Below are 13,269 nucleotides of genomic sequence, written 5' to 3' on the forward strand. Positions count from 1 at the left end.
TAAAAAAACCTACCCACAAAGCTATCTTAAGTTTGTATAATTTTACTTAACAGATTAAATTGATAATCTATTAATATGATATTTTGGATGTTTGGGGTATACTTGTTTAATAGCAATATGCAGAGAGCTATGTCTATTTTTCCTCCTCTTCATCCTTCTCCTCCTCTTTCTTATTGAGTATTGAACCCAGAGATGCTCTACCACTGAGCTACATCCCAGTCCTTTTTATTTTTTATTTTTGAGACAGTGTGAATTTGTGATCCTCCTGCCTCAGCCTCCCAAGTAAGTGGGATTATAGGCAAGTGCCACCATACCTGGCCATCTTCATCTACTTTTAAATATTAGTTCTATCTTAGTACTTGCCTGCTTGAAATGACCTTCTTAAGGTGGGTGAAATAGATAATTGTGTATCAAGTGATCAGACAAGGGGAATGCTTATGACTGAGCTCTGAAGCATTTTTAGTTGTCAGATATTCTTGGTAATTAAAAACGTACTAATCTTCAGACATTTATAGTTAATTATAGTTTTTATAACAGAAATATTTCTGAATATTACATAAGCAAACTGCCTTAGGCCAGTTTTATTGGGAATCAAACTTATGCTTAGAGGATTTTGGTATGATTTCTTTGAATATTACGATGTTTTCACTCTTGTAAATTGAGTAGTTAAATTTTTTATTTTAATTATGACTGTAAAAAGTAGGAGGGAGAATTTTGGAAGGAAAATTAATGAAAATAACTCCCTTTATCATTCACAGGACTTTGCAAGAGGATAATCCAAGTGGAGTCATTCTTAGTACTGATGATTATTTTTATATAAATGGACAGTACCAGTTCGATGTAAAGTACTTAGGAGAAGCACATGAATGGAACCAGAATCGTGGTAAGAATAGACATCAGATTCTGGGTAATATTAAGAGTAATAGAAAAAGAAAATTCATTTAGTGTTTGTATTTTGAAAAACTTTAAAGAATTTATAGTTATCTTTAATTTTGTAACTATATAATGTATATAGTATTATATTAACATGCTTATGTTACATATTGCTTTAGTTAGCTTTTTTGGTCATTGTGACTAAGACACCTGACAAGAACAACTTAGTGGAGGAAAAGTTTATTTGGGTCTCATGGTTTTAAAGGTCTCAGTCCCAGTCCATAGATGGTCAACTCCATCGCTCTGGGTCAAGAGGAGGCAACACATTGTGGGGAAGGCCCAGTGGAGGAAAGTTGCTCATCATGGCGGGGACAGGAAATGGGATGAGGGAGGTTCACAGGAAGAATAACCCTTCCAGGACATGCCTCCAGTGACCCACCTCTTCCAGCCATGCCTCATCTGCTACAGTTACCATCTAGTCATTCCATTTAAACTAGGATGGACTGATTAGGTCACAGATCTCATAAGGCAAGCATTTTACCTCTGAACATTCCTGAATTAATAGGAGCTTTTGGGCAGACATCGCATATCAAAAACATAGTATGTAGTAGGAATTAAACAAGATAGTTTTATGTCACAGGATTAAAATACCTTTCATAAATGCTTGAAATATTGTATGGCACATTTAAGTTTTATTTAATCCATAGGGATCTTGTCAGAAGTAAATCTACTTTTCTGCTTGAATCTCAGTAGCTCAAGGAGGTTACAGTATCTGGTATGCTTTGGTTCCTGTTTTCTTTTTTTTAATTTTTTTTTTTTTTTGTTTTAGGTGGACACAATATCTATTTATTTTTATGTGGTGCTGAGGATCAAACCCAGTGCCTTGTGCATACCAGGCCAGCGCGCTACCACTTGAGCCATATCCCCAGCCCCTGGTTCCTGTTTTCTAAAATGGAATTTGCCTTGTAACCATTGATCTTCCCTATAGTGGTTTAATTTTTATAGAGGATAGTCTAAAAATGGCTTTCTTCAAACAATCTAAAAGATGATCATAGGTGAAACTTTAGTTTCCTTTTTAGTACAGCAGCCAATTCACCGAAGGTGACTTTATTATTTAATGTTTAATGACTTGCATAATTTGAATTATGTGTGGGAATTTCTATTAAAACATGCAGATGGTATTTTAGTTAGTTTTTCTTTTATAATAAATGCACTCTGAAGGCGACATTGAGTTTGGCATCCTTGGGCATTGTGAAGTTTTTACATATTCTTTCTTGAGCTAAAAATTAAAGTGAGAACTCAGGAATATGAAATTATGAACACAGCTAAAAGTAAAAGAGGCAGTATAATGTACTGGGAATCAAGTCTGGATTTGCCAGTTACTAGCTGTGTAACCTGTACAAATTATTTATTTACTCCAAGGCCTAGTATCTTTGTCTATAAAAGAGGATGTTACTGGGTCAACATAGCCTTATTACACCAACAACCACAGCAATGATGATGATGATGATGATGATGATGAAGATGATGAAATAACACATTTATAACACAGGCTAAATTCTTTTTTTGGTGGGGGAATACCAGGGATTGAATTCAGGGGGACTTGGCCACTTAGCCACATCCCCAGCTCTATTTTGTATTTTATTTAGAGACAGGGTCTCACTGAGTTGCTTAGTGCCTCTCTTTTGCTGAGGCTGGCTTTGAACTCATGATCCTTCTTTCTTGGCCTCCTGAGCCCCTGGGATTACAGGTGTGTGCCACTGTATCCAGCTACCCAAATTCTTTTTTTTTTTTTTTTTAATTTTTTAATATTTATTTTTTAGTTTTTGGCGGACACAATATCTTTGTATGTGGTGCTGAGGATCGAACCCGGGCCGCACGCATGCCAGGCGAGCGCGCTACCGCTTGAGCCACATCCCCAGGCTCACCCAAATTCTTTTTTTTTTTTTTGAAAATTGTTCTTATCACTCATTGTTTTTTTTTTTTAATTTATTTTTTATTTTTAGAGAGAGTGAGAGAGGGGAGAGAGAGAGAGAGAGAGAATTTTTAATATTTATTTTTTAGTTCTCGGCGGACACAACATCTTTGTTGGTATGTGGTGCTGAGGATCGAACCCGGGCTGCACGCATGCCAGGCGAGCGCGCTACCGCTTGAGCCACATCCCCAGCCCCCAAATTCTTTTAATATTTTTTAGTTGTAAGTGGACACAATACCTTTATTTTATTTATTTATTTTTATATGGTGCTGAGGATCAAACCCATTGCCTCATGCTTGCTAGGCAAGCACTCTACCACTGAGCTACAGCTCCAGCCCCCAAATTCTTTTAAGCAACTTTATTGGGATAAAAATCTATGGGTCTTACAATTCACTCATTTAAATTGGACTGTTTTAGTTAGCTTTTTCGCTGCTGCAACTAAAAGACCTGATCAGCACAATTGTAGAGGAGGAAAAGTTTACTTGGGGGCTCATGGTTTCAGTGGTCTTAATCCATAGACATTAGACTCCATTCTTTGGGACTCCAGGTGAGGCAGAACATCATGGTGGAAGAGTGTGTCAGAGGGAAGCAGCTCACATGAGGTTTCATTGTGGTTTGATTTTCATTTCCCTAGAGAGGTCTTCACTTGCCAGATACAAATATATACCCCAAAGCCACACTTCCAATTCCTACCTCCTCTAGCTATACCCTACCACTTCAGTTACCACTCGGTGGTAATCCTGTGGGGATTAATTAATTCACTGATTGGGTTAATACTCTCACAACCCAATCATTTCTCCTTTGAATATTCTTGCATTGTCTCACACATGAGCTTTTGGGCAACACCTCACATCCAAACCATAACATGGACAATTTAATTGTTTTTAGTAGAATTTAATATTCAAAGTTGTGTACCCATTACCACAATCAATTTTAGAGCATATTTATTACCTCAAAAAGATTCTGTACTCATTAGCAGTCATTCCTTATTTTTTCTGTTTACTTTTTTTTTTTTTAAAGTGTGTCTCATTCTTGAGCACCGACATTTTTTTTTTTTTTACTTTCTTTTATTTATTTTTTTATGTGGAGCTGAGGATGGAACCTAGTGCCCCTCACAGGTGCTAGTTGAGCACTCTACCAATGAGCCACAACTCCAAGCCTTCCATTTATTTTCTATCTTGATAGATTTGCCTATTCTGAATATTTCATATAAATTGAGTCATGTAGTATGTGGTCTTTTGTGATTGGCTTCTTTTAGTTAGCATAATGTTTTCAAGATTCATCTATACTGTAGCATGTGTTAGTACTTTTTTTTTTAGTACTTCATTCTTAATAGCTAAGTTTCCATTATATGAATATGTCACATTTTATTCATCATTTTGTCAATTGATGGACATTTGTTTGTTGCTTCCTTTTGGCTATATTAACAATGCTGTTGTAAACATGCATGTCTGTGTCAAATCTTTTTAGGAATTTCTAGCCTGTTTTCCAAAGTAGCTGTTTCATTTCCATTGCCACTAATAGTTTTCAACTTCTCCAAATCCTCACTAACAATGATTATTTGTCTTTAAAAAAAATTTTTTTTTGTAGTTTTAGATGGACAGAATGCCTTTATTTTATTTGTTTATTTTTTTATGTGGTGCTAAGGAACGAACCCAGTGCTTCATGCATACTAGGCAAGTGCTCTGCCACTGAGCTACAGCCCCAGTCCTATTATCTGTTTTTTTGATGATAGTTATTATCTGTTTTTTTGATGATAGTTATTTTGGTGATTGTGAAGGTATTTCATTGTGGTTTGAGTTTCGTTTCCCTGGTGGCTAAAGATGTTGAACATCCTTTTGTGTATTTATTGGCCATTTGTAGTTTTGATTGGAGAAATGTCTGTTAATAGCCTTTGCCCATTTTAAAGTATTTGTATTTGTCTTTTCATTATTGAATTGTAAGAGACTTGGCAGAACATTTAAAATTTACAAATAATTTTCTTGTAGATTTTCTTGTTGTGGTGCAGTGTTAATTTCCTGAATGGTCTAATTCTTTGAGAAAAAAGTTAGTTTCATAAAAAAATCCTTTACAATAGTATGTGATAGCTAGGCGTGGTGGCACATGCCTGTGATCCCAGAGCATTGCAAGTTCAAAGCCAATCCCAGCAATGTAGCATGGCCCTAAGCAACTTAGTGCGATCCTGTCTCAAAATAAAAAATAAAAAGGGCTGGAAATGTAGCTCAGTAGTTAAGCATCCTTTGGTTCAATCCTCAGTAAACAACCCCCCCAATAGTATATCATAATGTTTTCTTTATTTCAAATCATTACATATTTTATATGTATTTATGGGGTTTAAAAAATATTTATTTTTTAGTTTTAGGTTGACACAATATCTTTTTTTTTTTAGTTTTATTGATTTTATTTATTTTTTTAAATACAAGACAGTGGAATGCATTACAGTTCTTATTACACATATAGAGTATGTTCACACCAATTCATGCCTTTATACATGCACTTTTGTTTTTTTTTCTGCATTACAATTATTACACATATATACCACAATTTTTCTTATCTGTTTATATATAAAGTATGTTGACACCCAGTCATACATGTACTTTGGATAATGATGTCCATCACATTCCACCACTCTTGCTAGTCCCTTGCCCCCTCCTTTTCCCTCCCACCCCTCTTCCCTATCTAGAATTCATCTAATCCTCCCATGCTCCCCCTCACTACCCCACTATGAGTCAGCCTCCTTATATCAGAAAAAACATTCGGCATTTGTTTTTGGGGGATTGGCTAACTTCACTTAGCATTATCTTCTCTACCGTCATCCATTTACCTGCAAATGCCATGATTTTATTCTTTTGACACAATATCTTTATTTGTATTTTTATGTGGTACTGAGGATTGAACCCAGTGCCTCACGCGTGTTAGGTGAACACTCAGTATACCACTAAGCCACAATCCCAGCCCTTTATGGGTTTTTTGGGTACTTTTTAGAGACATACATGACTTTTTTTTGTTTGTTTTAGAATAATTTTAGATTTATCAAAAAGTTGGAAGGTTAGTAGAGAGCTTCTATATATCCTTCAACCATTTCTGCTTGATGTTAACATCTTATATATAACTATGGTATATTCATCAAAACAAATTAATATTGGTACATTACTATTAATTAAACTCCAGACTTTATTTGGATTTTAACATTTCCACTAAAGTCCTTTTTTGTTCCCAAATCTAATATAGCGTACCATGTAGTTTTTATCTATTTATTTATTTATTTTGATACCATAGATTGAACCCAGGGGCTGGTATTTCCAGCCCTTTCTATTTTTTATTTTAGACAGAATCTTGTTAAGTGGCTTAGGGCCTTGCTAAGTTGCTGAGGCTGTCTTTTTTTGAACTTTCAATACTCCTGCCTCAGCCTCCCGAGCTGCTGGGATCATGGATGTGCACCACTGTGTCCAGTCCATGTGTTTTTTTTAGCATAATATAATTTTTTCTGATTACATAGCTTCAGTATTTATTATTCAATGTTGACTTGTACTTTAACTTTGCATGTTCTCAAAAGTGGTATTTAGAAGTCAAGTAGTGAGTAAAATTAGGTTATGTCTATGGTTTTCAAATTATGTAAACAAGATCAGATTTTTTAAAAATCAAGATAATACTTAATATTATTAAAGGTGATTTGTCATTTTCTATTGTATTTTTCAGCTAAAGAAGCATTTGAGAAGAAGATATCACCAATAATAATAGACAATACAAACCTACAGGCCTGGGAAATGAAGCCATATGTTGCTTTGGTTTGTACCATAAGTTATCTTAAGTTTAAAATAGTGTGTTTGGAAACATTGGAGGATATTAATTACCGAAGTAAATCTCAAGCCCTTGAGAATCTCAGGTTGTTCTTTCTCTAACTGAGCTTTCTGGTTATTGGTAAAATAAGAAAAATAGCACAATCAATTCAGCTGGGTTTTTCCATAAGCTAGTAAATTTATTTAATTTTTAAATTCTGTAATTCAGATGTTAATTTCTGAGATTGTTTTTTTTGTTTTGATATATTTTATGAAAAGATCATGTTTATTAAATTACAAATTAACTAAAAACTAACTTTTTTAGCTATTCTGAGAAATTCAGAATTCTATAAACTTTATTATCTATTTGCCAAATTTGCCAAATTCCCCTTAATACCTAGCCCTTCTTCCTTTGCCTGAAGCACACCTACGTTACCTTCCTACCACATTTGCCTGGTTTACATTTTCTTGTTCTTTTTTGTCCATCTTTGGTGTCATCTCTTCTGTAGCTGTCATTAATTTGTAAAAGTCAGTTAGGTACTTTTTCTACTCTCATAGTACTTACTTCTTTTTTTTAATTGATTTAAAAAAAATAAATGACAGCAGAATGCATTACAATTCTTATTACATGTATATAGCACAATTTTTCATATTTTTGGTTGTATATAAAGTATGTTGAGACTTCTTTTGTAATATGAAGCATACAGTTTTTATCAGTAGGCCATGGATCAGACTAACTTCTTCTATAAAGTGACAGTAAATATTTTAGGTTTTGTGGGCCATAAATAATCTCTGTTTCTTCCTCTCCTGTCTTTTCTACTCCTTTTCCCTTTAAGGATGTAAAGAACTATTCTGAGTTTCCAAGCTGTACAAATTTTGGCTTTAAGCCATCAATTTATTCTCATGGGTAGAACCATTGTTTTATTTGTCATTGGATCTTTAGGGCATAGCACTCATAATACTTGGCATATATTAATTATGTATTAATTGAGTAAATCCATAAATGAAGCTTTTGTGAACGTGGGGTAATTTTTTGGTTTATTCCTCCATCATTAGCACATGCAATTTCTACTGTAGTAAATGAGTGTTGTGTTTCCTCTTTTATATTCTTAACACATCCAGACTCTGTTTGTCTCCTTTGCTGTACCTAGTGCACTTGTACTATTTTGAAGGTATGATTCTTTACCCTTCTGAAGAAAATTGTTGTGTCTTTTGAAAGCAAATGAGATTTTTTTTTCTGTGTAGGGGCAGTAGAGGAAACAGACTTGATTTTAGGGTACTGGGAGCTGAAATTTGGTTTACTTTTGGGCCCCAGGAGTTCTAATTTCTGGGCTAATATGTTTATCATAAGAGTATACTATCTCCCTTGACCTTACATGATTTCTCCATAGGGCTTCCTTTGCTTCCTGCTGTCTTCTTAGACATCTCAGCTCCTTGGGAGGTTGAGGCAGGAAGATCCCAAGTTTGAGGCCAGCCTTGGCAACCTAGAATGATTCTATCTTAAAATGAAATGGTCTGGGGATGTAGAGCTCAGTGGTAGAATGCTTGCCTAGCATTCCTCAGCCCTGGGTTCAATCCCCAGGAGTGGGAAAAATCCAAGGTTTTAAATACTTTATTTTCCTATGTAGAAAATAGAGAAGGCTTCTCTCCTTGCTGAATTTCTGATTTTTTTTTTTAGGCCTCAGGCTTTTATAATTTTTTCTTTTTCCTTTGTTCTTATATAATAATTGAAAATATAGAAACTATTTTTATGTATTGATTGCTTGGCTCTTCCCAGTTGCACTTTGATGTATATAAAGGATGCCACCTTATCATGGAGTGCCACACTCATATTTTCTTCAAAAAGTAGATACAGCAATTACTGTAGAGAAGGGGATCACTTTGTGGTAAGAGAGCTGTCAGGAAGTGGAATAGAGCATGTTCGTTTACAAAAAGTAGCTAAGTAATGAGTTGAGGATAACTAGGGAGCAGTCAAGTAGTCTTATTGACAACTGCCACAACTTATTACTTTGCTTTAAACATATATATTGCTTCTCTTAGGGAAGCTTGATGTAAGGCAGCCAGAATGCTCCTAAATAATATAACATTTACCTGATCATATAAGAGTTAAAAAGATTTTAAAATTCACATTCTCTCTTGTGTGTTGCTACATGACACCCCTTTAGGTAATAAGACACCCAACCTATTGCCAGACGTAGAATAAGTTGTTTGAAATTTGGTGCTGAGGTGAGGAGATAGGAGTAGGCATATTATAGGACATTATATTACTTCCTTGTTTCATGTCTGGGTTGACTTTTGGGCTTTTCTGTTTGGAATGGAAGGAAATAGCAATGACCACTTTGGGTATCTTGTCATAAAATTGAAGGGATGGATATTGGGAGATGTAATGAATATTGGGGTGATGGCAGGGCCGATTATTAAGGACTCAGTCACTATAAGGATTTTGCATTTTACCTTGAGTGATCTGTAGGGTGACTCAGTTTGCTGGGGCTTCCATAACAAAATACCATAGACCAGTTAGATTATTATTATTTTTTTATTTGTTTTTCTTAATATACAAGACAGTCTGTTTTTTTATTGGTTGTTCATAACATTACAAAGCTCTTGACATATCATATTTCATACATTAGATTGAAGTGGGTTATGAACTCCCAATTTTTACCCCAAATGCAGATTGCAGAATCACGTCGGTTACACATCCACAATTTTACATAATGCCCTATTAGTAACTGTTGTATTCTGCTACCTTTCCTATCCCCTACTATCCCCCCTCCCCTTCCCTCACATCTTCTCTCTCTACCCCATCTACTGTAATTCATTTCTCTCCTTGTTTATTTTCCCATTCCTCTCACAACCTCTTATATGTAATTTTGTATAGCAATGAGGGTCTCCCTTCATTTCCATGCAGTTTCCCTTTTCTCTCCCTTTCCCTCCCATCTCATGTCTCTGTTTAATGTTAATCTTTTCTTCCTGCTCTTCCTCCCTGCTCTGTTCATAGTTGCTCTCATTATATCAAAGAAGCTGGGAATGGAACCACCATTTGACCCAGCTATTGCCCTTCTCGGACTATTCCCTGAAGACCTTAAAAGAGCATACTACAGGGATACTGCCACATCGATGTTCATAGCAGCACAATTCACAATAGCTAGACTGTGGAACCAACCCAGATGCCCTTCAATAGATGAATGGATAAAAAAAAACGTGGCATCTATACACAATGGAGTACTATGCAGCAATAAGAAATGACAAAATCATAGAATTTGCAGGGAAATGGATGGCACTAGAGCAGATTATGCTTAGTGAAGCCAGCCAATCCCTAAAAAAACAAATACCAAATGTCTTCTTAGACCAGTTAGATTAAACAGATTATTTTCTCATAGTTCTGCAGGTTAGAAGTCCTAGATTAAGCTCCTATAAGTTTGGTTTCTAATAAGGGCTGTCTTCCTGACTTGAAGATGGTTATCTTCTCATTGTACTTTCACATGATGGAGGGAGAGAGCACTTTGGTGTCTTATATTCCTGTTGGATGAGGGCCACACCTTTCTGGCCCTATTTAACCTTAATTACCTCTTTAAAGGTCCTATCTCTAAAATACTATCACATTGGGTGCAGTTCTTTGATTCAACATATGATTTCTGGGGATAGACAAACATTCAGTCCATAATAGAGAGCTCTGAACAGAGTAGTGACATCTGAATATTATAGGATCTCTGTAATGCACTAATGAAAATAGATTTGGGGAGCAAGGTTGAAAGCAAGGAGACTAGTAGAAGGCTGGTGTAGTGGAATTAAGATTAGACATTGTGTGGCTTTTATCAACATAGTAGCAGTGAAGATAGTAAGTAGTGATTAGATTCTGGATATGTTTTGAAAGTAGAGCAAACTGAATTTTTTATTGGACTGATGTATGATAGAAAGAGGAGTGCTGCTGAACATGTGACACACACCTGCAATCCCAGCTTCTTGGGAGGCTGAGGTGGATCTTGAGGTCAACTTGGGCTACTTAGTGATATTCTGTCTTCCCCATCCTCCACCCAAAAAGGACTGGGGATATAACTTTGTGGTAGAAGCTTGCCTAGCATATGCAAGTTCCTGGGTTCAATTCCTAGTACTGGTGGGATAGAGGAGAAGGAGGAGTCAATCAATTGTGACATTAAGGTTAGTCTTTGTCTGGTATAACTGGAGATTATCATTAGCTGAAAAGAAAGTGCTAGCATAGAAAAGACAGAGAAGAGTATGAAATAGAAGAGTGTGTCATAAAGTAAGTGTGTTAGATGTGGCTTAGAGTCAAGTGAGAGAGGACTGAGAATCATAGCATTTTTCAATGTGGAAGTTATTTGCTTGTTTGATGCCTATTGGTGAGGCCTGAAGAGAGGCTAGAATAATTAGAGAAAGAAAAGATGGTAATAATTTTGAGACTTTTTTTTTTTTTTAAACAAAAGGGAGCAGGAAAATAGGGATATAGCTGACAGTGGAAGTAGAGACAAGAGTAAAATGGGAGAAATAACTGGATGGAGTTTCATATACTTATGGGATTGATTAAGGAGGGAAGGAAGATTTATTGATGGCACAAGAGGGAGAATTGCCCTTCTCAGTTATTTTTGGTTAGGAAAGAGGGGCTAGATCTTGTGTACAAGTATAGAGGTTGGCTGTTAGTCTATACCTATATTAGTGCTTTGAAAATGTTATAAACTATTACTTAAAAGAGTTTCAAAATTATAAAAGTTATGCTCATATATGATAAATATTCAAATTGCAAAAAACAGTGCCTGAAGTTTTCCTTAGAGTTAATTGCTCTATGTATTTTGACACTCTTTGTAGAAGTTTCTGTGCACGTACAAATGTGTGAATAATTCTTTTGTAACCAAGTGAAAAATTCTTTGTCTCAGCAATTTATATTAAGGACTTCTTTTATTTAACACATGTGAAATTTTAGAAATTACTGCATAATATCTTTATTTTATGGTTATACCTTCATTTACTTCGCTGAATCCAAGTTAATGTTCACTGAGTTATTTGTATTTTTTCACTAGTACAAATGATAGTGCTGGATATCCTGGCATATGTGAATGTGGGATGTGTGTGTGTGTGTGTGTGTGTGTGTGTGTGTTTATCTATCCATCTTTGTTCTCTTATATTGGATATCAGTAACATAAATTTCTGTAAGTTAAATGCTGGGTCAAATAAATTGTGCATTTTATCAGTTTAACATACCCATCAGATAATCTTTGGGGTTCTTTTATTTTTTAACATGCTATGAGTTTAGAAACAATGTATATAATAATTTCATAGAAATAATTGTTTTAAAGTGTTCTTGTCTTTTCATTTGTAGTCTCAAAAACATAAATATAAGGTCCTCTTCCGGGAACCGGACACATGGTGGAAATTCAAACCGAAGGAGCTTGCAAGGTAAAACTTAGAAGCTACCTAAAATGTTTGTTATTTCATTTCATGACAGTAACAGAGAAATCCATGTAGATTTTTTTTTTCTCTTATGGAAGATAAATGAAGTAAAATTAACTAGATTTCAGCTTTGCTACTTAGAAACTGATAACAAATTTTGTATTGTTTATGGGATTTTTCCATTTTTAATGAAGGTTTTTGTTTCTAAAATTGTGTTTATAGTCAAAAAAATTTCAATTGTTTTATGTAGTAGTACTTCAATTCCTTTTAATAGTAACATTAATATCTAAAATGAGAACTGACTAGGATTTGGCACAGCTGAACTGTGTGCTACTGGGAGGTTCTTATATTGCAGAGTTAGAATGTTGAAGGGTGGTAAGGATTGAAAAGGTAGTAAATGTCACATCCAAGTATTTTCAGTCTCTCACCTCTTAGGATAATACTTTTTTATTTGGTTGCTTGATGAGTAAAAATGTTACTTAGGACATGGACATACAATGTGTTTTGTTTTAGTCTCTGTATTTCTGTAGAGATAGGCCTAACTTAATTTTGGTCATGCTGTTTTCTCTTGGTAGTTTTAACTAACTTTAATACTAACTAAAGGACAACCTAACTTTACTATTCACAATGTTACATGACCATTACCACTAATTCCTCCATTTCCTCAAAAAGAAACCCTGTAACTGCCAGCAATTACTAGTAGTTACCCCCTCCTTTTGACAACCACTGTTGTTTTCTGTCTCTATGGATCTTCCTGTTTGGACATCATATATAAATGGTTGTACAACTATAGCCTTTTGTGTCTGGCATCTTTTACTTAGCATAATATTTACAAGGATCATCCATGTTGTAGCACATATCTGTATTTTTCTTTTTAATTATCTTTTTGATACTTTACTGGATTTGGTTTTCTGTAGTCCATTTAGGATTTTTGCATCCGGATAAATGAGTGAGATTGACCTGCATTTTTTCCTTCTTTGGCTGGCCTTGGCTGCTAGCAATAGTTTTAGGTCCACAAAATTAATTGGGAAGTATTGCCTCTTTTTCTCATTCTAGTTTATCTAAGTTCAGGCATTTGATAAAATTTACTTATAAAACTGTCTGGATCTGGTGTTTTCTTTGTGAGAAGGTTCAATTAAAATTTTTCCATTACACCAAAATTATTAAGACTTTTATTACATCTCTGCTGCATTAACAATTAAGTTTCTCCTTTCAACCCTAGTGTGTTTAAAGTATCTT

At 35.0% G+C, this 13,269-nt stretch overlaps 1 protein-coding gene across 7 annotated transcripts in view; it reads left to right on the plus strand.

The window, feature by feature from the left end:
• The window catches only part of N4BP2 (NEDD4 binding protein 2), a 71,630-nt gene that overhangs the window by 29,360 nt on the left and 29,001 nt on the right, over positions 1–13,269 (plus strand). For all 7 annotated transcript variants that reach the window (XM_081302945.1, XM_081302946.1, XM_081302947.1 and 4 more), the window contains 3 exons: positions 759–883; positions 6,548–6,636; positions 11,960–12,036. In XM_081302945.1, coding sequence (XP_081159071.1) covers positions 759–883; positions 6,548–6,636; positions 11,960–12,036 — 291 coding nt within the window. The remainder of the gene's footprint in view (positions 1–758; positions 884–6,547; positions 6,637–11,959; positions 12,037–13,269) is intronic.

Source organism: Spermophilus citellus, assembly GCF_964194105.1.
Source record: "Spermophilus citellus genome assembly, chromosome: 8".
Classification (NCBI taxonomy): domain Eukaryota; kingdom Metazoa; phylum Chordata; class Mammalia; order Rodentia; family Sciuridae; genus Spermophilus; species Spermophilus citellus.